Consider the following 25804-nt stretch of genomic DNA (forward strand, 5'->3'; position numbering starts at 1 on the left):
TGCCTGAGCCCTGCTGCACCACTGGCCAGGAGCCGCCTGTGGTAAGCGCCTCCCAGCCACAGCCTGCACTTTGCAGACCCTCCTTCACCCCAACCCCCTGCCCTAGACCAGAATCTCCCTCCTGCACCCCAATCCCCTGCTCAAGCCCCCTCCTGTACCAAACTCCCTCCCAAGAAAAAGACTTGTATACAGGGGCCCCACAAAATCTAATAGCCCCAGACTCATAGGAGAGTTAATAGAAAAGGAGTACTTGTGGCACCTTAGAGACTAACCAATTTATTTGAGCATGAGCTTTCGTGAGCTACAGATGAAGTGAGCTGTAGCTCACGAAAGCTTATGCTCAAATAAATTGGTTAGTCTCTAAGGTGCCACAAGTCCTCCTTTTCTTTTTGCGAATACAGACTAACACGGCTGTTACTCTGAAGCCTGTCATTATAGGAGAGTTAATGTGGCCCTGCATGACTTCACCAATGCTTCACCCTTACCTCAGGGCTCTCCTGTGTTCAGGCCAGCACTGAGCTATCCATGGTGCTACAGCTCCCTATAGCCAGCCACCAGCTGAACTCCTCAAGCTCCAGTGAAGAACTGACTGTTAGCTGCACTGCAGCTCCTTTCACACTAGCCTGCAACCCTCTGATTGGCTAGCCACTTGCAGCCTCCCCTCCTGATTGGCTGCTTCCTGTGCAATCTCTCTAGGCTGCTTGGAGGACTTACCTCCACTGCTCCTTTCCTGGCACAGGTGTGGCAGGACCCTGAGGCATCCAGCAAGCAGCCTCTGCGCCTAGTACACCCCATCACACTAGCCCTCCTGGTTGCAGAGAAAAACGTGAACAACATGAACCCTAAAGGCTCAAAATCCAGAAAACAAATATCCAGAATATATTATTTTTTAAAAAGAATCTCATGATTTGAAAGATAATCTTGTGATTTTTTTAATGTTTGAGGCTAGTAATACTGCCTTTGACCCACCTTCCCAATCTATACTTTGGCAGTATCAACAGAACAAATGGAAAGAGCAGCTCCATGCACTAGGATTGGCCACATCATGCCACTCTGCATGAATCCAGTGCATGGCACTCTGCATGAATAGCTTGTGTAGAAATAGCTGCAACCCTAATATTCAGTGTGCCAAAGTAATCTCTGAACTGCTCATTTGACAGAGGCTGCTTCTTTTTTTCAAAGAATATAATGAAAAATGCATGTTGCATATAAAGTACTGTTTCCTGGCATGACCTATATTTGAAACAATTTTTTTTAAAAAAACATCATTGTTTAAACTGAGACTATAACATGACCTATTCTTGAAAGATGTGGGAGAAAAATATAGTTTAATCCATGTTCCAAGTTGAGTGTGAAGTATTAATTAAATATAGAAAAATGATAAAATAAACCACACTAGCTAAGTCACTGATTAACAGATTAATCATATATTCATTGGGACAAATTCTTTTTGTGAGTGCAAATCCTAACACTTGTGTATCTGAGTGTATTTTAATTTTACATGAACAGGTTAAAAGTGCAGGCATATGTATGTGCATGTGCAATAGTGTGTGACAAAATGGAGTCCAGGTAGAAGAGTAGTTGAAAATTTGTCTCTATAAAACAGAGCTATATGCAAAATTGAAACCTGGAGTGTGTGAGGTGAGCAGCAACTACTTGGCACATTTAATTGCTTGATTTGCCCTACTTTGCCCCCTGATTTTCAAAATATGAGTCTCCCAAATTGCTCAGATACTTTGGTGATGAAGGTAAGCAGCTAGATTACACAAGTGTTATGACTCCACACACTAATCAGGTACTTGCATGAATCAGTAATCAGATAGAACTCTTAATAATCTGACTATACACTCATGGTAATTGCATGCACAAATTAGGCATGAAATTATGCATACATTTGTGTAAGCAGTTGTGCACAAAACTATAGAAAATCAGGAACTAAATATCTCCATGCTGATAATTTTCATGGACAAATAAGTTATACATGTGGCTTTCCAGATAATTTAAAGTTATGAAACCTTGTTTAAACACACACACACCGATTATAGGTTATTCTAGTTCCTGTAATGCAATTTAAACAAAGTAAAATATGCTTCTCTAATATTAAGAACATCATTAAACTTTAATATGTAAGTGTTAAAGTGTGTCTAAATTCACTCGTCTTGATAGTGCCCCTTTAACATTCAATTGAGAAAAATAAGGTAAGTATAAAATTCATTGTATTAAAAAATAATGCATGGTTCCTTTCTCCAACTCTATTAAGGTATAGAATATATATTGGTATTAGTGTAGCTAGTGCTGTAGCACTATTGTAGCATAGTCTTTTGAAATACTTATGAGCTTCCTCCATGGAAGAAAGAAGGAAAAATAGTGCCTCAGTGTTTTCACTTACTCGAAGCAGTTGAGTGATGAATTACTGTAATTCATTCAGAAGCATTTCTGCAGGAAGTCATAAAATTTCCATGGAAGTTATTGAGATACAAGCCACAAAAAAACTTGTCAGTCTGTTTCTCACTTATGCTTCCCATTGCAAGCCACTTAGAACAATACCATGAACATAAAATTAATCACTATCCAGACCATTTCATTAAATAGCTAAATAAAAAGAATTAGTACAGACTTACTGGCTCTTGCCAACTCATTTTAATGTTAAATCACATTAACTATTAGATGGGACCAATTATCCCGTTTCAAGAATTTGTGTCAGAATTTTAGTCACTAGTGAATGGAAAATTAATGTACTATTTGAATTCATATGACATAGCAATTCCTGTGCTGTCTGGTTTTAGACAAATAACTGATGTTCTGAAAGGTGATAAAGTCATTTTGGTAACTTTGGAGTTTGCCTTGGGGGGTTATCTTTGCTCCCTTATTTGATAAGTATGGATCCCCTCTGGATTGATAGATCATGTTCATGTTATACAATGTGTGAAATGCTTCCGCTATATAACTACGGTTCAAAGCACATGCCTTGGGAATTTACAATTTTTTTGAAATAGTCAAAAGGCAAAATAATTGGGCAGCTCAACAGCAGTGAATTTGCCCATTATTTGTCATATTGTGAATCGTTTGGTGAACATTTTATTGATCAATCTTTCAGTTTTTAAGATCAAGGCAGTTTTAGAATGTTAAGTTCCCCATCACATTTCTGCCCTCTCTCATTTTTGTGGACAGGATTTGAGAAAGAGGAAAAAATACATAATCAATTGAAAGGTCTGTTTACAGACCTAGCACAAAAATTTCAAACCTGGATGCAAGTTAGATTCCTAAATTTATATATAGGTACTTAGGACAAGAGTTTCAAAGTGCTTAAGAGTTAAAGTTTCAAAAGCATCTAGAAGATTTAACAGCCAAAGTCCCATTTTCAAAAGTGACTTAGATACTTAGGACCTATGACAGAGAGGCCCATTGGTGCCTACTGGCAAAGGGTTCAATGTTGCATAACAGCAACTCCTAACAGGCCTGACAAACTCACTATACCTAGCACTTGCTACACCTAGCTCACTATACCTACATAGTATTTATCCATAAATGATGTCATGTGTGGTCTTAAACGAATGCCAGGGTCACTCTGGTCATTAATATATTATGAAATATATGTGCAAGTACTATGTAAAGAGTTATGTATGTATGCTAATATATATTCCTAATATCTGTATTCTGGCAGTGTTGACAAACAGGTTTCTGTCAGACAAAAGATGTATATTCACCTGTCTATCTCACTTCAGATGTAAATTTAGCATTGTGAGCCAACACAATGGAAACCCTATTTACATACCAAGTTAATGGGGGAGGGAAAATCAACAGAGATTCAAGACACTGGAGACTAAACGACAGGGGTTTATCCCATCTCTCAGGGCAGCCAATGAACTTTAGGGAGTATAAGAAGACACCCCTTCATCTTTCACCAAAGAAATAAACGGACAGTGCATTTACATTCATGAAAACAGAATCCAAATCAACCTTGGTTAGAAACTCTGCAAAGGATATTTGGGGTGAGATAAGCTTCTTTAGACAAATGGTTAGACTGTTAACACGATTCCTAAAAAGCAGACTAAACTTTATAATTTTGTTTTAGATGTATGCCTTCTGTTTCCATTATACTTACTCTATCTCTTAAATCTTAACCTTTGATAAAAAAATCCACCATACATTTATTCACTATAAATATAACTTAGTGCTGCTGTAATGTAAAAGGAGCTAATCCTGAGTTGAATCATTAAAGCTGGTGTGTATTCTGTTCCTTTGGGGACAGCATACCTGATAGTACTGTGGGTGTTCAGTGGATAAGTGATTGAACCTACAGGCAGATGCTTCAAAAGGGGCACAGAAATTGGGCTGCACCTATTGTTTACCTGCAAGCAAAGTAAGAACTGGCATTGCCCAGAGGAGATTGGGTGACTATTAGACTGGAGTGTCAGGAAGTTGACATCTGGTTAAGCACAAACAAGGCTTTCTCTCGCAGGAGAATAACAAGGTGACTCAGTCCTGGGTACCCTGAGAACCGCAGCAGAAGCGTAAGACTTATTGGCTTTCAAAATGCCTAAGTCACTTTTGAAAATGGGATTTAAGTGACTTTGAAAATGTTATCCCCAAGTGACTTAGGAGCACAAGTCCTTTTGAAAATCACTAGAATTTGTACTCCTATGGTTTACAGATTCCAAGGCCAGAAGTGACCATTGTGATCATCTAGTCTGACTTCACAACATAATTCCTAAAGTATATTTTTTAGAAAAAATCCAATCTTGATGTAAAAATTGCCTGTGATGGAGAATCCACCACATCCCTGGGTAAATTGTTCCAATGGTTAATTACTCTCTTTGTTAAAAATATGCCTTATTTCCATTCTGAATTGGTCTAGCTTCAATTTCCAGTCATTGGGTCATGTTAAGCAACCAAAAATGCACATAGACACTTAGTGGGATTTTCAACAGCACCTATGTGCCTAAATCCCACTGAAATCAATGGGAGTTAGGCACATCAGGGCTTCTGAAAAACCCCACTAGGCACCTGTGCGCATCTGTGCCTGAATACTTTAATAAATATTAATCACTAAATGAATAATACCACTGGCACTTTTTTAAAAGTCTCACCCTAGGCATTTAAGAGTGGATTTAGGCACCTAACTGAAAGTACCTAGGTTTGAAAATGTTGGCCTCAGTTCATACTGCTTTCATCCTCTCCAAAGTTTTTGCCAAAAATGGAGCATGCAGTGTTGTTAGGGAAAATCTGAGTCTCAGAAGTCAGAGACAGAAAAAGCCTATTAGGTCACCTAGTCCTACTCCTGCCAGTGCCAACTTATTCCCTACAGTATATATGCAAGTGCTTTGTTTCAAGTAATGGGACTTCCACTTCTTCCCTTGGAAGATTATTTTACACACATTGATGAATCTCATCTGTACATTATTCTATCTTAGTGACATCTAATTTCTCCTCTTCTTTTCTTAGTCGATCTCTGGGGCATTGTGTATGGGTTCCCCCTTCAGCTCCTGGAAACCCTAGCCGGTAAGCCCTCTTTGTGAATTAAGCAGCACACACTGTCCAGCAGAGTACCTCCACTATGTCTTTATGCTCCAGGTATATCACAACATAACTGAAGTTATGCGAAGTCCCCTTCCTGCTCCCTTTTATATTGCTTGCCTTCTCTCAAAGCTATCCAGCTGGTGAGCTAGTTACCTCATTAGCTCATCAGGCTTCCTACAGGTGCAAGCGGTCCCTTTTATTCAACTACATGCAGTGCCCTGTGTGTTCTAAGTGGCCAGGGTGCTGGGTTCCAAAGGGCTCAATTTATAGCTGCTAACAGCACTCTGTCACAGGCAGATAATTCATTATTATCTATATGTTAAAGTGTCATGCCTCTCTATGGCACTGGATATGTAATACATTATTATACACAAACTCTAAACAATAATGCTTTGAGGGAATGGAGGAAAACAACTCAATCCATTGGGAGAGGTAGAGGAGTGCATAGGCAGGCCACACTCACTGCTCCCCTTTCTCACTAGCATCCATCAATGCATGACTTACATCGTGTTGCTGCTTATCTACTGCTGTTGTGTACTCTTGCACTATCATTCATTTGAAAGGCTATCCTAAAATTCATGCCTTTATCTGGAGAAGGAATTGATCACTTTGGGTTAAAAGACAATAGGAACTGTTCTCCTAATTCAGTAAGGCACTCTGGGAAGTCTCACCCAAAGTCTCTCTGAGGCTCAAGAAGACAGATTCATTTTAAAATATACCTCTACTCTCTCCACCTGGTTTCAAGCTTGCATCATAATTTTTTCACCAAAAGAAAGTTCAGTAATTGTAATGATGGTCACGAAGGGCATATAGGAATAGTTGGCATTTACTTTATCTAATTAGTTATTTTTAAAATGTGAATATGTATATAAAAATTGTACAATTTGAAGCATTCATTTTGAAATTGACTAACATTTTATTTAAAATAAAACATTTTTAAAAGCTCAAAAACAATGTTTCCTTTTAGGTCAAACAAATGTTTTCTTCTACGTGAAGCAAGTCCTCCCCTCCCCCCAAACACACAGTTTTCAGAATGGCCAAAAAACAAGGGGAAAAAAAAAGTTATTGTAGATTTTGGAGGGACTTATTGACACTTCAGAAATTAGCCTCTAACTATTCTTAAAAAGCTCTCACATTTAGGTTCATGTTTGTGTAAATATGCCCATATAATTTAGTTTGAGTTTAAAACACTTTAATTCATGCATTTTGGTCCTGCTCTGCACCTGATGCAGCACAACTACATGGTATCCCTGGCTCATGGAAGATTTTGAAATGTCACCCACCCACATAAATGGATGGGAAATTTGGTAGGACCAGCAAGAAGCAGGAGGGTGGACACACTGCAAAATTCAGGGAGGGGATACTGCATGCTGGAGAAATGCAAGGGTGGCTGTTCTTCCTCTGTGGGCTCTCTGCCTCCCATTGGACAGCCAGAGTGAATCTAAGGATAGACTGATGCAATCACACAGCACTCTCCAAATGGTTTAATTCAAATCACTTCAGTTTTGTAGAAGCGCACTCTGCTTCCACTCTCTAGTATTAAAACAGTACCCTGTTCCCCATTAAAGAAGCAATAGCACCAAATATTTAAACAGGCAGTCCCAGCCATGCAGTTGTTATAAACTGATAAAATTCCACCATCATTGTAAAGTGACACACCTAGAATAAGACAATGGTGTACAAATACTCCTAGTGACAAGCACAGCATCCTGACCACCTCTCAGCTGCCTAACCCTTCCTGAGATGCCTGAGGCATTCCCATCCCCACAAAAAATCCATCTTCCACCACTGCTTTAACTACACCCCCCGCTTTACACTCCCAAAACTTCAATCACCACAGCAATAAAAAAAGGTTTTCTGGTTTTTCTATTTAAAAAAGAAATCATTCTAATTGACAGCCCTTACTCAAAATAGACTCTATGATTATATAATCCTGGAGTCTAATGCATCACCTTTTCACCCGTTAAGACATGACTGCTTCAATTTAAAAACTGAAATGTGTACATCAGCAGGACGCTAAGGAGAAGTTAAAATTCTTCCTACTCATCCTCTGATCATAAAACCTTGTATGGTTAATGCTTACAGTATTATCTGCCCCTCAAATTTCATCATTCAGTAGCTGTTCCCTGTAAAGGTGACTTGCTGCTTTTTTATAGATCGCATATTTCAGGGGATTATGAATCTCCCATTTCAATTTACACATCAGGACACATCAGGTTATCAACCAAGGTACATTTTTTTCTTCTGAAACAACAAAAATCGGTAAGCCATATTTCGCTATTACCTAGAATAGCCACAGGGTTATGTAGTTTAGCAGTTACAGAAAAAGAGCTAAGAAACCTAGAGGAGACCTAAATGCTCATTCATTTGACCTCTTCCTGCCTCAGTCAACCAAGATGTGACATAATATTAACAAACAAAATTTTAAAAAGCACGGCATTAGTGAAAAGCAGATGCTAATTTGGGTTAAGCGATCATGAATTAATAAAATCATAGGAGAGAGTCACTTTAACTGGTACCAACTAAAATATAGAGATTAAAATGCATAAAAACAACAAACAGATATTGTTTAGTCTCCAAGGAACCTAATTAAGAAAAACAAAAACAAAACTAATCCCCTCCTCCACACACACACACACTCCTCTGGTTAAAATGGAGCAAAAACACCTGAAAAATCCAACTCCTAGTAAGGAGGGACTGATAAACTTCTCTCTCATTCTGTAGAGAATCAAATAAACGTGCATTGCATTTGGTCACCACAGGGAGGAATCTCTCAGAAGATGCAGCAACCAACACATAAGGCCCCAATTTTGCAAACATTTGCACATATGCTTAATTTTACTCACATCCACAATCTATTTTGGGGCAGTGGAACTCTGCTGGGTGGTTATTAAATTAAGGTTATGCCTTCATATTTTCTGGACTACAGCCTGATGGCATTAGTGCAATACAAGCAGGGCCTAATCAAATGCCACTGAAATGCTGTGGGTGCTGAATCAGGGCCATAGTGGGCACCACACTCTCGTCACATTCAGGTACAGAACAAGCACAAGCAGGATCCCAAGAATCCTCACTTATGGTTTTGTATTCCTAGGCCCAATCCTGCAACTTCATCTGCTGAGGCAGATCCCTGCATTTGCAAAGATGAGGTTTTAGAAACAAAAACTTTACACCTCTGTATTTTAAACATCTCTGTATTTTAAATAGAGATTAGCTAAACAGAAGAGATTCATAAAATGAAACAAAACAAAAAACTCACAAACAAAATATTAGTTAGTGAATCTAATTCTCTGTTAGTTTTGTGGGTATTTTTAATGTTTATTTTTCATTTTTGAAACAGGAAATTCCAAAATGATTTGAATAAGCATTTTAATAAAAACTGGCAATATAAAAATATGGAAAACAAAACAAAAAAACATTTACTTATTTTCTTTCATTTAAAATTAGAACTAGCCAGGAAACAGAACAACAGTTTGTGAAAAACTTAGTTTTGGGAATTTTTTTTATCCCACATCGGAATGAAAAGCCAAAAACGCAACATTTTTCATAGAGCTGAAAACCTGCAATATTTCATTTAGGAAACACCAAAATGTTTCCATAGTGGGAACTTTGCAGAAATAAAATATATTCCCTGGGATCCCAGGATCCTCAGCAACCAGTCAGGAAGGCTGCCACAGAGCCATGGAACCTAGATGCCTGTGAGTCCCAGCAGCTGTGGAGCAGGAAGTCCTGGTTCCCCAAGAACCTGCCAGGTGCATTGCCAAGGAGCCAAGAGCCTTGGAAGCCATGGTTTCTCAGCAGCCCACTAGGTCAGGAAGCCTGGGAATCCAGGCTGCCCAGAAGCCTGGGGAAACCTGCCTGGTTTCCGTTGAAAGATTGGTCTAGATCAACACGTTCAAACAGAATGTTTCCATTTCAACCAATTGGCATTTTCTAACAGAAAAAGTTCCATCAGAACATTTCCAAACAGGTCTGTTTAAAGTTTTATTATGAATTATTATTAATAATAATTTTATTTTTATGTTTGAAAAATGTAAGGTTTCTGTGGAAAATTCTGTTATTTAAAAATTATTATTAAAAAATTGTTAGCTCTACCCATTCTGTAGGCATTTAAGCACATGGGTATTTTTAAATACAAGAAAATCCCACTGAAGTAGGACTACTCACATGCATGAAATTACTCATATGCAAAATGTTTATAGGTTCAAAGTTCAATATCAAAGCGTGTGTTAGGGAAGTGTTACTTACTTCATTGATTATGGGGAAATAAACACAAAGAAGTTAAATGATTTGCTGAAGTTCACTCAGCAAGTCTATAGCAGAGCCAGGAATAGAACGAACATCACCTGATTCTAAGGCCAATGCTTTATCCACCATCCTTCAGAGAGAACTGTGGACAAGAGCTAACATCCTTAATTTTGCCATAAAGGAACAAACACAACATCCTCATGGTTTTGCCAGTCACTGCCATAATTATATTTCTAACTTCAGCCAAGAATATTAACTTAGAGGTAAAGATCCCTCTGTCTAAATTTTACTTTTGTCAAATATAGCTGCACATTTTGTCTGTTATGTACAACGTGCTGCCAGAAATCACTGTTCTATCAGGAGTAGGCTCCTAGAGTCATTTGATTATGTGAGAATTTCAAACTTGATTAATAAATAGGACGTGTGCAGTCCTTATGGCTGTGAAAAAGTGCTTGAAAATGTTTGTCCTAAAGGCTCAAAATCCAGAAGTCAAATAAAAATAGACGCAACATTATTTTCTGAACACTTAAGGTCAGCAATACTGCTTATAATAGTATTGTGCATTGTCTGAAGACTCTAATGCAGTGGTTCTCAAACTTTTGTACTGGTGACCCCTTTCACATAGCAAGTCTCTGAGTAAGACCCGCCCCTTATAAATTAAAAACACTTTTTTATCTATTTAACACCATTATAAATGCTGGAGGCAAAACAAGGTTTGGGGTGGAGGCTGACAGCTCGTGAACCCCCATGTAATAACCTTACAACCGCCTGAGGCGTCCCAACCATGGTGGATACAAATCAATTTTTTTTTAAATCAAAGATAGTTTTAATTAAGATACATTAGAGCTCAAAGTTATCTCGTCATGGAATAGGGATTATAAATTCTAATTCTATAGTATGAGACCATATATTCATGTAATGTTTAAGAAAAGTTTTGTAAATGAGTTCCAATAGTCCATGGATTAGGGACCCAATTTTATGTGGTTCAGGGGCTTCTGTATAGATTATTTAGGTGAATCTTTCTATCTACCCAATGTAACTCAGTGCTGTCTAGAACAGGGCTCTCAAACTCAAATCACCACAAGGGCCACTGAGGGCCACATCACTGACACCCCACCCCCGCTGCCCCTGGCCCCGCCCCACTCCACCCCTTCCATGAGGCCCCGCCCCACCCCGCTTCTTCCCACTCCTTCCTCCCTGCCCCTATTCCAACCCCTTCCCCAAATCTCCACCACAACTCCACCTCTTCTCCACCTCCTCCCCTGAGCATGCGGCTCCCTGCTCCTCCCCCCCTCCCTCCTGGAAAGCGCTAAGCGCTGCCGAACAGCTGTTTGGTGGTGGGAAGCACCTTGCGGTAGGCAGAGGAGCAGGGACACGGCATGCTGGAGTGGGGGAGGGGAGCTTGGCGGCCACAGGAAATAATGTGGGGGGGTGCAGGGAACTTGCTGGGCCGCAGCAAACAACTCCGCGGGCTGCATATTTGAGACCCCTGGTCTAGAAGATACCATCAGAGAGGCTTAGTTTTGCAGTTCTCAAACTGTGGATTTGTGTCTCCAGAGATAACATGCTTGTTAACAGCAAAAATGGTTTTAAATAAATAAATATATAGAGGTAAGAAATAACAGACCTCAACCCTATTGTCCCTCTGCAAATTTGTGTACACAGAGTCAATCTCTTACCTCTCTCTAAAAGTGGAAAGTTTCAAAAAGTTCAATGAATAGAAAAGATTGTTGGGGGCGGAATAGATCTGGAAAAGGAGAAGAAGTCTGGAGATTAATGTGAGAAGGGAGGGACAGGGAGTAGAAACAAAAGTGAAACTGTTTGAGCAGCATATTCCAGAAGTCTTGAGGTCTTTCTGACTGTAGCCTCCATTGATTTGAGATCTACCATACCATTCTCTCACTAGAAGGGAAAACCTATAATGGCATCAGGCCGTAAAAGAGACCCAGTTTGGGAATAAGAACCATTCAAGAAATATATGTTTGCTGTTGATGTTTTAAAGAAAGTCACACCAGTGAACTGGTAGAAGGGACTTAAGCACTTGGATTCAAAGACTGTTGAAGTGATAATCTCATTTTTAACAGCAATAGCTTCTGCTGGTGTAGAAAGAATATTTTCTTCCTTTGGACTAATTCATTCCAAATTGAGAAATCGTTTGGGACCTGAAAAAGCAGGAAAGCTTGTTTTTCTTTTCCGGATTATGAAAAATAGGAAAATAAAGGTGAAGATGACTGAGTTAGCTGCAGAAGCCAATATTTTAAGTTTCTCATGTTGACCTGGCTGACATAGTCGATTTAATTTTTGGTTTTTTTTGTTTTTAATATTTCATTGAACTATTTTAGTTAAAAACAATTTTCACAAAAACAAACCTGATTTTAAAAAACTTGAATGTTTAACTAAATTCAAAAATTCATATGCTTTTTTTGTTAAAATATTATATGTTTGCTGTTGAAGAAAAAAATCTAGAATACAGAACAATTTAAATGTCTGTCTGGTGATGTTCTCTTCGTAATACAGCATGGCAAGAAAATCCTCCAAATGTTAATGATTAACCTGTTGAATTGGAGATAGTTCACCTCCCAGTGACTTCATAAATATCTGCTTCAATTAGCTTTCGTAAGAGAAATAACCAAACAATCATTCATTTTCTGATATAGCTGTAAAACTAATCTGAAAAGTTTTCAAAATAAATTACTTTAAAATGCATAGTGTGTACCTTTAAAAATGAAACCTACATCTCTGAGTTGTGAAGAATATGTATTAAGGTTATAACAACCAACAAGAATGTGCTTGTATGTAGAAATCCATGATTAAATCGAGTCTTCCTGACTAGTGATTTAAATAATGATTGATTTAAATCAAATCCAGCCTGGTCCCAACCGCCACTTTGAGAACCCCTTGCATAATGACAGGTTTCAGAGTAGCAGCCATGTTAGTCTGTATCCGCAAAAAGAAAAGGAGTACTTGTGGCACCTTAGAGACTAACCAATTTATTTGAGCATAAGCTTTTGTGAGCTACAGCTCACTTCATCGGATGCATTCAGTGGAAAATACAGTGGGGAGATTTATATACATAGAGAACATGAAACAATGGGTGTTACCATACACACTGTAAGGAGAGTGATCACTTAAGATGAGCTATTACCAGCAGGAGAGCGGGGGGGAGGGGGGAGAAAACCTTTTGTAGTGATAATCAAAGTGGGCCATTTCCAGCAGTTGACAAGAACGTCTGAGGAACAGTGTGTGTGTGGGGGGGGGGGGGGTGGAAATAAACATGGGGAAATAGTTTTACTTTGTGTAATGACCCACCCACTCCCAGTCTCTATTCAAGCCTAAATTAATTGTATCCAGTTTGCAAATTAATTCCAATTCAGCAGTCTCTCGTTGGAGTCTGTTTTTGAAGTTTTTTTGTTGAAGAATTGCCACTTTTAGGTCTGTAATGGGGTGACCAGAGAGATGCCACAAGTACTCCTTTTCTTTTTGAGAACCTCTGCAACTCTAAAGTATGATAATTTTTTTGCATTGCCACAATGTACCTTCCTGTTTAACTTAGAACCTTAACTTAAACTTTTTTGGTATCTATTTTGCATACATTGCATACATTACCCTTTTAATGAAAGTCATTCTACATACATTTTTTAACATTAAAGCCTAAACTTCCTACAAAAGGCTTGCAAAGAGCAGTGCTGAGTAGGCTATCTGTACTACAAGCCTTGGTTAGAGAAGGAATGAGAGGATCTCCTTCAAATCTGCAGTCAAGACTATCCATGTAGGTTTCAGGAAGAATCACAGCAAGTGTGGGATCACTCACTACAATTAGGCAATCATCTGCACAATGGTCCAAAAGAGATGAATAACATCGTTAATTTAAATGATCTTTTTTTAAAGTTTGGGTTGCATTTCATTTTCAAATCCAGGAAGACGTAGTTCTGATTATTTGCAAAGAAGATTGATAGGAATGACTGAGAAAGCTACTATAGGTAAGATAAAGAGAGGCAGTGTAATGAATCCATGACTGCAGACAAAGGGACAATATTACGACATAAATCTCACAGTCACACATATTCAGAGAGGAAAAAGCACTACTGGAACCCTCATCCTTCATTGCCAAAACAGAGGCATCTACCATTTGAGCTAAAGGAAAACTCCCATAGCTGCTTGTACTATTAGGACCTTCTCCTCTGTGGCTGAGCTGCCAGAGAAGACAATATAGCATACTTATACGAACACACACACACAAAATATAAATTACAGGAGGCCCAGTTCAAATAATCACAATGCAGAGTAAAAGATTATGGAAGTAACCTTACTCTAGCAATAACTCATATTGAACATTTTCATTCTGTGGAGTAAAAGGAGGTTTTTTTCCCCTCACATCAGTGATTATGCATAGATCAGTATCATAAAGGGCAAAAACATAAAAACAAGCATTTTATGGTCTTGCCAGCATTTTATTAATTACCGGTTATAAAACCAAACGGTGTTGTTCCTTTTCCACACCTGTTATTTCATCGGGGGGGGGGGGCGCACCTGGTTCAAAATTTAATAAGGCTTCTAATTCTATTTTCCAGTTACGTGGGTTTTCCTGAATTTGAAAAAGTACAGTTCACAGCAAAGCACATTATAGTACCTCCATAAACCATGGGTGCACATTTCTGCTCCAAAACTAAATTCTCCAGTTGGTTAGACCAGTGTAACTTCACTGAAGTCAATGGAGTTGTTCTGGTGTAACTGGAAGAGAATTTATCCCATTATATGCAAAATATAGGCAGTTCCACAGAAGAGTAAATGGTTGAGGGAAAAGAAAAAATTATGAACATGTCTCATTTGGAACACTAGCAGTTTAGTGAATATCGTACTGTGTGTACTTTTATGTGATGATATAAATTAGACTTCTAAACCACAAAAGAGCAAAATTTAACATACTGGAAAAGGAGCTGAGATTTGCATACCTTTGCATTCAAGGATTGATTATTATTCATAGAGAAATTGTGCAGTTATTTGGTCACCGTTTGGATTCCATCACATTCAATATTTTATTTATGAATTTATGTGGATTTCTAAAATATGCCTACTCTTTCACTCCTAGCACATGTGGCATTTAAAAACATAAGTGAATCATATTAAATAAACCAAAAGCATATTATAAACTCTGCTTAGCTCTTCCAGCTATCTGGTTTAATAAATACAACCCCCTTTTACCCACTTAGAACTATCCCGGCCCCTCCATGAGTGCCTGGGAAATGAGATGGACTTTGTACATAACCGGAAAGTCAACAGATTCTGGCTCTATAGGATCAAGACTGATGATCAAGTACCTTAGCTGATTTCAAATGCTGTAAGACTCTTCTTGAGAGTCTGTCAAGACTCAAAATCAAATTACAAATGAGTGCCAGCACTGTGACTTGCACCAACAAGTGAACTGGCAGTTACTGCAGCACATGAGAAAAATACTTTCCCTAGAGGAAACACAGCTAAGCAAGGCTAAGCAAGCTGGCTTCTGCACTGTGCACTACCGGGAGTTTCCAAATGGTCTTTTGGGGTAGCCCCAGGCAGAGGATAGTACAGTAATCTGATATTGATAACCATCTGTGACAGAATACACCCTGTATTCACACCCTACACACTATTGTAATAATATTTGTACAAAAAGTATGACTTGTAAGGTATTTGAAAATCAGTATTGTCCTGGTAAAGTATGTGTGGCAACATTGTATGTGAAGTTATAAGATTCCCCTGTATGATGTTATTACACATGTTCCAACCCCCACAGCCCTGTCCATGCAGAAGTCAAATCTGTCCTAAACGAAGGAATGAATGTATACTTGCTTTAATCTGCATGTATGTAGTAAACAGTGTCATCAAGCAGTGTGGGAAAACAAAGGAAGTTCATACAGGTGGAAAAATCAACAGAGAATATCCTTCCACATAGACTTTTTGTCTCCTGGGTGTCAGCTGGAAATGTTTTCCAAGAGGGAGACTTGAAACTATAAAAAGGAGGACAAACAACCCCAAGGCACCCCTTTCTTCCCCCCGCCCATCGCTTTCACTGCACTTGAAGAGACAAAGGAAGCAGCTTTTGGATTCTGGGGGAACAGTCCCGACTGAAAGAGTTTGGTCAGTAAGACTGCTTGAAAGTATGTGGTCAGAAAACTTTGCTTTGAATCTAATATAGTCTAAGTTAGGCACCAGTTATCATTTTATCTTTATTTTGCTTGTAACTATTTCTGACTTTTATGCCTCATTACTTATATGCATTTAAAATCTCTCTCTTTGTTGTTTTATTGTTTTATCTAACCCAATGTGTTCAAGTTGAAATGTCTGGGTAACTCCATTTGGGGTAACAAGTTGTGTACAGAATAATGGATTTATTGTGTTTGAGCTATCCAGGAGAGGGCTGGGTGATACAGGACATACATTTCTGGGGGAAGATCCAGGACTGAGGGTATGGTGGGCTCACCCTGCAGCATACCCAAGGCTGGTGAGAGTCAAGGACTGGCTGGCTGGCTGCAGCACACATAGAGTCACAGCTGGGAGTGACTTACATGCTGAAGGCTGTTTGTGAGTAGTCCAGGTTGGAAACTACAGCAGCAAGACATTGTAAAGGGCATTCAATGTTACAGGGCAAGGGTGACACAACTACTCATTAGTCTGGATTGTATCCTGGTATGTCACGCCACCATCATAGTCAGGTTCACATACTAAAAAAAGGTTGATACCTTCTAGCCAAATGCCAATATGAAAAGTGAATTTTGGCGATGCCTGCTACCTGAACGTTCAGGAGTTTTGGGGGAAAACTGCTCCAAATCAAGACAGCCAAAATAAATTCTCTTCATTCTTCTGAATGCTTCTCGCAGGCTACAAGCATGAATTGTCTCAGATGTGGGCACTCATTACTGTGTGGCTTGTAAAAGTCAGCTATTACAACAATATGGCAAACAGAAAAACAGTAAGACATTTCTGGGAAGTTTTGACTTGCTCAGAGGTAAGCATTAGCAAAGGGCAGCACTGAAATCTATAATCCTCTTGACTCATTAAAGTTGGGCAGTTCGGGTAAAATTAAAACTAGAGATCACCCATACCTTATTTTGATTTTGGCTATAGTTAAATTTACAGTTACTTTTGGTAACTGAATTTTACAAAACAGCCTTCTTTGCCCATCCCTACTCAGATGAAGTTAGCAGTTGTCTAGCCATTTTAAAATGTGTTTAAATCCCAAATAATCAGGTGTTTCAACATCACATAGATTTATGGTGCATTTCTAGGAGTACAGTTTTATTTATTGTTAGTCTGGAAGATGTTAGTGCCAGCCATCAAGTGGGTCTTTGACCTACAGAAAATCACAAACATGGTTAAAAGCCAGCGGGTCCGCTAAGAAATTTTCTTTCTGGCTAAATGGAAGGTGATTAAGCCTCTTTATGTACTCAGATCACTGGAAACAATAGAAGCCACCTCCCAAGTCAATGGACCACATGGCAAGAACTGATCAGAAGCTTAGCAATGTGGGCTCCCGCACTGAAAATGCAGGGGCTAGAGGATTGTTTGGCAAGTCTTAGACACATTAAGGAAAGAAAAGCAGGAGAAAAGTGAGTAGACAGCAAGCGAAGCACTCATAAGTAGAGCCCTACCAAATTCATGGCCATGAAAAATGCATCACAGACTGTGAAATCTGGTCTCCCCACCAAGAAATCTGGTCTTTTCGGTGCTTTTTACCCTATACTATACAGATTTCATGGGACAGAACAGTGTTTCTCAAATTGGGGATTCCGACTCAACAAGGATTTGCAGGGGGTCACAAGGTTATTTTAGGAGGGGGTCATGGCATTTCCACCCTTACTTCTGCACTGTTTTCAGAGCTGGGTGGCCAGAGAGTGACGGCCGTTGGCCAGGCGCCCAGCTCTGAGGGCAGCGCCCTGCCAGCAGCAGCACAGAAGTAAAGGTGGCAACACCATACCGGGCCACCCTTACTTCTGCGCTGCTGCCTTTAGAAATGGGCAGCTGGAGAGTGATGGCTGCTGACCGAGGGCCCAGCTCTGAAGGCAGCAGCGCAGAAGTAAGGGTGGCAATACCATACCAGGCCCTTACTTCTGCGTTGCTGCTGGCACAAGCTGCCTTCAGAGTCGGGCTCCTGGCCAGCAGCCGCCGCTCTCCAGCCACCCAGCTCTGAAGACAGCAGCGCTGCCAGCAGCAGCACAGAAATACGGGTAGCAGTACCGCAACCCTCCCCACAATAACCTTATGACCCCACTACACCTCCTTTTTGGGTCAGGACCCCTACAATTACAATACCATGACATTTCAGATTTAAATAGCTGAAATCATGGACCATGAAATTGCTAGGCCCCTAGTCACGGCCATGGTGCTGAGGGGGAGCAGAGAGGCAGAGCTCCTCAGGGCACAGAACTGACAGGAGGGGCAGTCTTGGAAACTGAAAGCAAAAACTGCCTTATATTGTTTCTACTATATTCAGGGAAACACGATTTTATAACCTTTTTTAAAAAAAAATAAATAAACAGTCCTAAACCAAAAAATATACCTGACTTGCATCATCAAATTTCTCCTCCTAACTGAAACAAACCTGAAAGGACCCAAATACTGGCTAAGCATTCAGGCCAAGGGAGCAGTATTATTGATGCCTGTTCTGTAATTGCAAGTAGCAATAGAAAAAAGCAATCTCTATGTTCGGAATCAGCAACCTTTGGCACGCAGCCTACCAAGGGAAGCCCCCTGGCAGGCCGGGCCAGTTTGTTTACCTACCACATCAGCAGGTTTGGCCGATTGCTACTCCCACTGGCCACGGTTTGCCATTCCAGGCCAATGGGGGCTGCAGGAAGCAACGCGGGCCAAGGGATGTGCTGGCCGCCGCTTCCCACAGATGCGGCAGGTAAACAAACCGGCCCGGCCCGCCAGGGGGCTCACCCTAGCGGGCTGCGTGCCAAAGGTTGCGGATCCCTGCTCTAAGTCTATTACAAATCATGTTTTTAGAAGTACCTTGCTGAAGAAAGCAGCAGTTTGAAAGAAATTTATACAACCAAAATAGCTGAATACAAACTCAAGAGTAATATACCAGATTCAAAATAAGAATAGAAAGTGCTGTCAGTAAAGTAGGAATTTTAAAGAAAAAAGTAAACCGTAACATGAGTTATTCCCTACTTAATGGTCCATTCCCTCAAGATGATAGAAAATTTTCTTGAATAGCTGATTAGTCACATATAGATCTTTGACCTATAAAAGTAAATAATTTGATCAACATATCCCCATTTTCTACTGGAAGTTTTACCATGAAAAATAATAGTTTTTAAATTTGTTAATTCAAATTCAATGAATATTTTAGGTGAACAAGTTTCCTCTATCAGTTTGCTTCTGAACTATTCATTTTGACAACTGCATTTGAGTATCCACTTCCCATGATTCAATATCTGTGCTGTGTGTGATCAGTCACTTAAATCACATAATATTGTCTCTTCTGTCTGATTCTTTGAATTCTGTGATGTTATACTAGGTGGAAATTTGGTCCAGTATTCTATATTTAATATTTTTGGAAGTCTATGCTGAGCTGTCAGAGGAGGAAAGGAGTCTTTTGCGAAAAGAATAATTACATACTAATTCCCCCTTTTCTTCCAAAAATTTACTTACTTTAAAATTGTGTGGTTTTATTTAACAAGGTATCATCTGTTTATTGATGTTTGGGTTGTAAGTGTAGGGTACTTTAGCCGGAGTGAAAAAATAATAGGTCTAGGTTAATGACAATTTATAAATAAAGGAATTGAATTCCTGTCAAATTATCCACTCCATCTTTGTTTAAATGTTTTCTCTCATCACCACTCATTGACCAACAAGAGTCTAACTCAGAGATGGGCAAACTACGTCCCGGAGGCCGCATCTGGCCCTCCAGACATTTTAATGCGGCCCTTGAGCTCCCACCGGGGTGCGGGGTTGGGGCCTTGCCCCGTTCCCCGTGTGCTGTGGCTCCGTGCGACTCCTGGAAGCAGTGGCATGTCTCTTCTCTGACTCCTACACGTAGAGGCAGCCAGGGGGCTCCGCACGCTGCCCCCACCCCGAGCGCCGCCCTCACAGTTCCCATTGGCCAACAACCACAGCCAATGGGAGTTGCAGGGGCAGTGCCTGCTGCCTGGCCACGCCTCTGCATAGGAGCCAGAGGCAGGAGCTCCTTGAAATAAGTATCGCCTGGAGCCTGCACCCCTTACCCCTTCCCGTGCCTCAACCCCCTGCCCCAGCCCTGATCCCACTCCCATCCTCTGAACCCCTCAGTCCCAGCCTTGAGCACCCTCCTGCACCCCCAACCCCTCATCTCCAGCCCCACCCCAGAGCTCGTACCCCTAGCTGGAGCCCTCCCCCTCCCGTACAATCCAACTCCTTTCCCCAGGCCAGAGCCCCCTCCCACATCCTGAACTTCTCATTTCTGGCCCCACCCCAGAGCCCGCAACCCCAGCCAGAGCCCTCACCCCCCCCGCATCCCAACCCCCAATTTCATGAGCATTCATGGCCCACCATACAATTTCCATACCCAAATGTGGCTCTTGGGCCAAAAGGTTTGCCCACCCCGGTCTAACTACTAACATGGGCTGACATTAACTATGCTCCTGTGACAGTGTGTGATGAGTCAGGAGCTGACTCAGCATCCTGTCACTCAAATCCCCTCCAATATAGGTTAATCGGGACCTAATTGGAAGGTCAATCAACACAGCAGAGCTACTATTCAGGGACTAATTAGAAGGGGAAGAAATCCCAGCAGCTGAGAGCACATAAACTGAGAGAAAGGAAGCCCTGAGAAGAGGGAGAGCTGGCGGAAAGCAGAGCTGGCTTTTCGAGCCCCATTCTATTCCCCAGAAAAAAGTGGGGGAGTTTGCTTTGCTTAGCTTGTAAATATATGTAAATAGCACTACAGGTGGCAGCCTACTGGAACAGCAAAATACAACATGGTGGTGGTGGTGAAGGAGACCTGCAGTATTGTGGCCTGTACTTAATCTTGAAGGACCCTCAGGAGACACCCCATGACAGCTAGTTGGAATTTATATAAACTATACTGCAGGCTGCAGCTGCATTCCTTCATGATGGTTAAAGGGAAATCTTCAAGATTACACACATTACTGCCTCAAAATTGCTGAATATGGCTATTGGCAGCTGGATACTAAATTATGTAAAAATGAACGTGAACCTGTGTGAAAAATATCAAATAAAAATCCTCTTATAGTTGCAGCCTATTCATCTTAGAGTTCTGGGGATATCCCAAAGAATCCCAACCTGTCTTTTGTAACTTAGGTTATAAAAGAAACTCAGTGGGATAAGTGTTATTATACAACCTAATTTGTCTATTACTCTGTTTTCCTGAGTGCATTCTGTTGGCAGTTTATTAAAATAAGGAATCACTTATGGCCTTTCTGGTGGTTTTGGCCTAGTATTCACCATTCTTGATCCAAATATGTAGTATTTCAGATTTTTCTAAATTACATTTAAAATCACACATCAGCCCATATGAAAAAAGGATCAAATCCTTTAATTTGTATACAGAGAAACAGGTTTTAATTTTGTGTCATCAACAAAGTTAATTGTTCTCTGTCAGGCATGTGCATGCATGCTCTTAATGCAGTGTAAATAAATACCAGCAAAGGTCTGAGCACTGATCACTCTGAGGGATCATACAGCTAATGGTCTTTCAAGCACAGCTCATCCTACATTTAAACTATTTTTGTTTCCTTTTAAGCTATTATCATATCTTAATGTACAGTCTATAATCTGTAGCTGAGATAATCATGTAGAATACTGTCAAAGACTCAACTAAATTTAAAATAGCAATATGCTATTAGAGGACATGAAAGAAAAGTATGAAAATCCATGAGGAACTTTACTAAAATGTCAAAAAACGCATAGAATGGGAAGAGAAATATTTTTATTGGATGAATTTCATTCATGTATTCATCAATACTTATGGTGACAATTTCTGATTTAGTCCACATTGTTAACACATCTGTACATTTTTAAGGTCATTGGGACCTTTTTAAAAAAAAGCAAAATGTTTGTTTTTTAAAAACTAATATGAATAGCTTGTTTTGGATTCTTTTTCTGTCTTCCTAGTGGTGCTCAGATATCAAGGTGAAAGGCATTGTAGAAATTCCCAGAGAAATGGACTACCACTGCTTATAACCCAACAAGCACAAAAATTGTCAACCCAAAAACATTTCTGAGGATTCACAAGTGGAGTCAAGGATGGAGTGACGTGGCAGCCCAAGGGAGAGCTTGTTTGCCCTGGGGATTCTCAATGGCTGCCCACTGTAAACTAGATGGAGCATCTACTCAATTATCTCTGCTTTGGACTCATTTCTCTGTTGTTGGGTTTTTTTGGTGGGGAGGAATGTTGTTTGTGCCAGTTTATTGGCCAACAGAGATGAAACAAAACCTTTTGGAAGAGAAACCTTTGAGTACAAACGTTATGTCCCTATATTGGATTTGAGATCTCACTTCTGTTATATTAATTTTAAAATATTGTGTTTGCTTATAAATTGGAAATTAGTAAATTTACTATTAATTTGTGGCACCATGGTTTGTAGCATGTCATTAACTCATTTTGATCTGAACCAAATTAATGTCATTGAAAACAATTCTCAAGGATGTCCCTCTAGAAAACACGGCAGAGGTAAAAGCACAGATTCATGGGAGGCCTGCAAGAGTTTCTTAATCACTTGTCATACCTAAACTGAGTATAAGAGTACAGTATATTGTTAACATTTAAATAATAACTACACTGTATCACCTACCATGTCATTCTAGAAGGCAAAACTAAGCAGATTTCACAAAGAAAATTCAGGGACTAATTCTAACTGGTACTGAGCATCGGCAGTTCTCATCAATCTGCATGGGATTTCTGTTTTCCAACCATCACCACTGGCTTGAACAAGTGTTTTATACTGTACTCTACACCTCTCAGGGTCAGGCTGTTAACAAACTGATTTGTTTGCTGGATATTATCGACAAAATTAGTGTTTATATTTTTTAAGGAGCAGGAGAATCTAGTGCACTGAAAAGGATACAGCTGATAAACGTATGAGATGGAAAAGGCACCATAATATCTTACAGCATTCATTTCACAAAAATATTCTTTAGTTACAAAACCTTCTTCAGGTTTCTTACCCATGAGAAGTCTTAACAGTCAATAGTTATATTTTACTGTTACTTTTGGCAGCTCCACACACTTCAAAACAAAACAAAAACAAAAACATTCATGGTCTGCAATTTCAAAAATGGAGATAAGCAAGAAACTAAATAACTGATTTGTAATTATTTGTGCAGAAACCCTTCCCAAATACTTTTTCTTGGGCATGGTAATATTTCCTGGCATGCCAAATACTAGGGAATGCCATTCATTCCTGGAACTCTGGAAATGTAACCTCTGTCAAGTTGCTAGATAGCATGAGATCATTCCCCAAAGTATTACTTTTGGAAGTGGGTAGGTAAGAAGGAGCTAACTCAAGATGGTGGCAATCACCATTTTTAAACCAGGTAAGTAATCAAAATATTCAACCTATGTAAATAATCTAAATGGGCAGTGAAAATGCCTTTATCCGAGTCATAGATTTCATGATTCTCCATGCCCAGTTTATCTATAGCTCTTTAAAGAGTTCTAATTCTTCATTTTTAAAGGAATAGAATCTTAGTGAATGGATATATAAATATATGTCTTACCTCCTCCCACTGGTGTATGTATCGAATTAATCTCGAAAGTCGTAATAAACGTAACAGGCTGAGGATTTTTGTAAATCTCACAATGCGAAGAGCTCTAGCCGTCTTGTAAACCTCTGAATCCATCCCTTTTTCTACAATGAGAAAAATATAATCCACTGGTATTGATGAGATGAAGTCAACCACAAACCAGCTTTTTAAGTAATTCATTTTGATGACCTTGGGGTCCAATATTATTTCAGAGCTATCTTCATTGACCGTCCCAGTTCTAAAATTCATGATCAAGTCCAACAGAAAAACAGTGTCTGATGCCACATTGAAAATAATCCATGGTGTTGTTGTTTGTTCTGTAAAGAATGTGATTCCAACTGGTATGATGACAAGATTTCCAACCATCATTATAAGCATTATTAAGTCCCAGTAAAACCTACAGGAAATAAAAACAACAAATAGAATTATTGATGAAATTATAAAATAAAAAACATCAATTTAATGTTGAGTATCTATGCTGTAAGCCCTTTGAGACCAGGTTCTTGTCTTTGCATCTGTCTGTAAAGAACCTGGCACACTGTAGGCAATGTACAAATCAGTGGCAGCTTTGCCTAAGAGAGGACTACACAATGAGACCCATATAGAATATTATCTTCTCTGTGTATTTTATTTATTCTATTAAGACTATGAGAGTTCTTTCTTTTTAGCCATTTGAAATATGCACAATCACTGCAAAGACTAATCATTATATAAACATTACACAATCTGCCTACTGGTGATTGGCATCTGGGATAAATGCAGGATTGTGACAAGACATTAGTTTATTCCCTCCATGGCATATCTGAAAGGTGAATATGTGATTCAGTAGATGTCCCCAGACTTCCTGTCAAAACCTATCAGAATGTTTACATAAAAAGTACTGATGCCTGATATCAATCATGAATGCTTTAGCAAGCTAATGAAGTTCTTTCTTGCCTTACATCCAAATGAAAACCCAAAATCTAGCAGATAACACACTAAGTATGTCCATGCCATAACTGCACTGGAATAAAACAGTAAACCCAGAAGCAAAAATAAAACCCAAACAACAACATCCAAATCTTCACCCATTTTTTCAACCTGAACAAAACTATCTTTTGTAAGGTACTAAAATGTTTGGATAGTAGAGCTGGGAAAAATACTTTTGGAAAATAATGTATTCACTCTAAAATACAGCATTGGTCAACCAGAAACCATGAATGAATTTATGTGGAGTTCATCTAATACTTTTGGCCAGACTGAAAAGTTTTGGAAATGTCAAAATGGAACATTTTGTTTTGATCCAACTTGAAAATTTTCCTTTCAATTTTGGGCATTTTGATGAAAAAGCAAAGTAAGGTGATAATCACAAAATGGCCTGGGGACAGGGCAGAGAAGAAGGAAGCCTCCCTTATAAACTTTATCCTGGCGGTTAGGGAACACAGGACACTGGGATATTCTAATGTGGGTTGTTCTCAATCTCTCCTGTTGAAGCTGTCACATTTTGCCAACTCTGTCTGCATATCTATTCAAAGGACACCATCATAGAACCTAACCATGTCAGCCACACCATGAGGGGCTGGTTCACCTGCACATCTACCAATGTGATATATGCCATCATGTGCCAGCAATGCCCCTCTGCCATGTACATTGGCCAAACCGGACAGTCTCTACGCAAAAGAATAAATGGACACAAATCTGATATCAGGAATTATAATATTCAAAAACCAGTAGGAGAACACTTCAATCTCCCTGGACGCTCAATAACAGATTTAAAAGTGGCAATTCTTCAACAAAAAACTTCAAAAATAGACTCCAAAAAGAAACTGCCGAATTGGAATTAATTTGCAGACTGGACACCATCAAACTAGACCTGAATAAAGACTGGGAGTGGATGGGTCATTACAAAAACTAATTTCCCCATACTAATTTCCCCCTACTGTTACTCACACCTTCTTGTCAACTGTTTGAAATGGGCCACCCCTATTACCACTACAAAAGTGATTTTTCCTCCCTTGGTATTCTACTGTTGAATTGTCTCGTTATCCCTGATTGTAGTGTATCAGTCTCAAATCTCTAACGTTTACTGCAGAAATGGGGAGTCAGGCTGGTAACCTGCCATACAGAACATGCACCCATTGGGATGGGGATGGAAGGGCTTCAGGCTGGGACTTTAAGTAGAGAGCTGCATGACTTCCCAATGGACACAACTCAAGGGAAGGTAGGCTTTGTAACAAAGGGGACAGAAATTGGAAAGGAATAGTACCACTTCTTAAGGAACATAAGAACAGCCATACTGGGTCAGATCAATGGTCCATCTAACCCAGTA

The 25804-nt window shown here is 39.6% G+C and overlaps 1 protein-coding gene across 1 annotated transcript in view; it reads right to left on the minus strand.

Moving 5' to 3' along the window:
- HCN1 (hyperpolarization activated cyclic nucleotide gated potassium channel 1) overlaps window positions 1-25804 on the minus strand; it is a 330402-nt gene that overhangs the window by 281502 nt on the left and 23096 nt on the right. Inside the window, exon 2 of the mRNA XM_077816267.1 lies at window positions 23470-23893. Within this exon, the coding sequence (XP_077672393.1) occupies window positions 23470-23893 (424 nt within the window). The remainder of the gene's footprint in view (window positions 1-23469; window positions 23894-25804) is intronic.

Source organism: Eretmochelys imbricata, chromosome 5 (assembly GCF_965152235.1).
Source record: "Eretmochelys imbricata isolate rEreImb1 chromosome 5, rEreImb1.hap1, whole genome shotgun sequence".
Classification (NCBI taxonomy): Eukaryota; Metazoa; Chordata; order Testudines; family Cheloniidae; genus Eretmochelys; species Eretmochelys imbricata.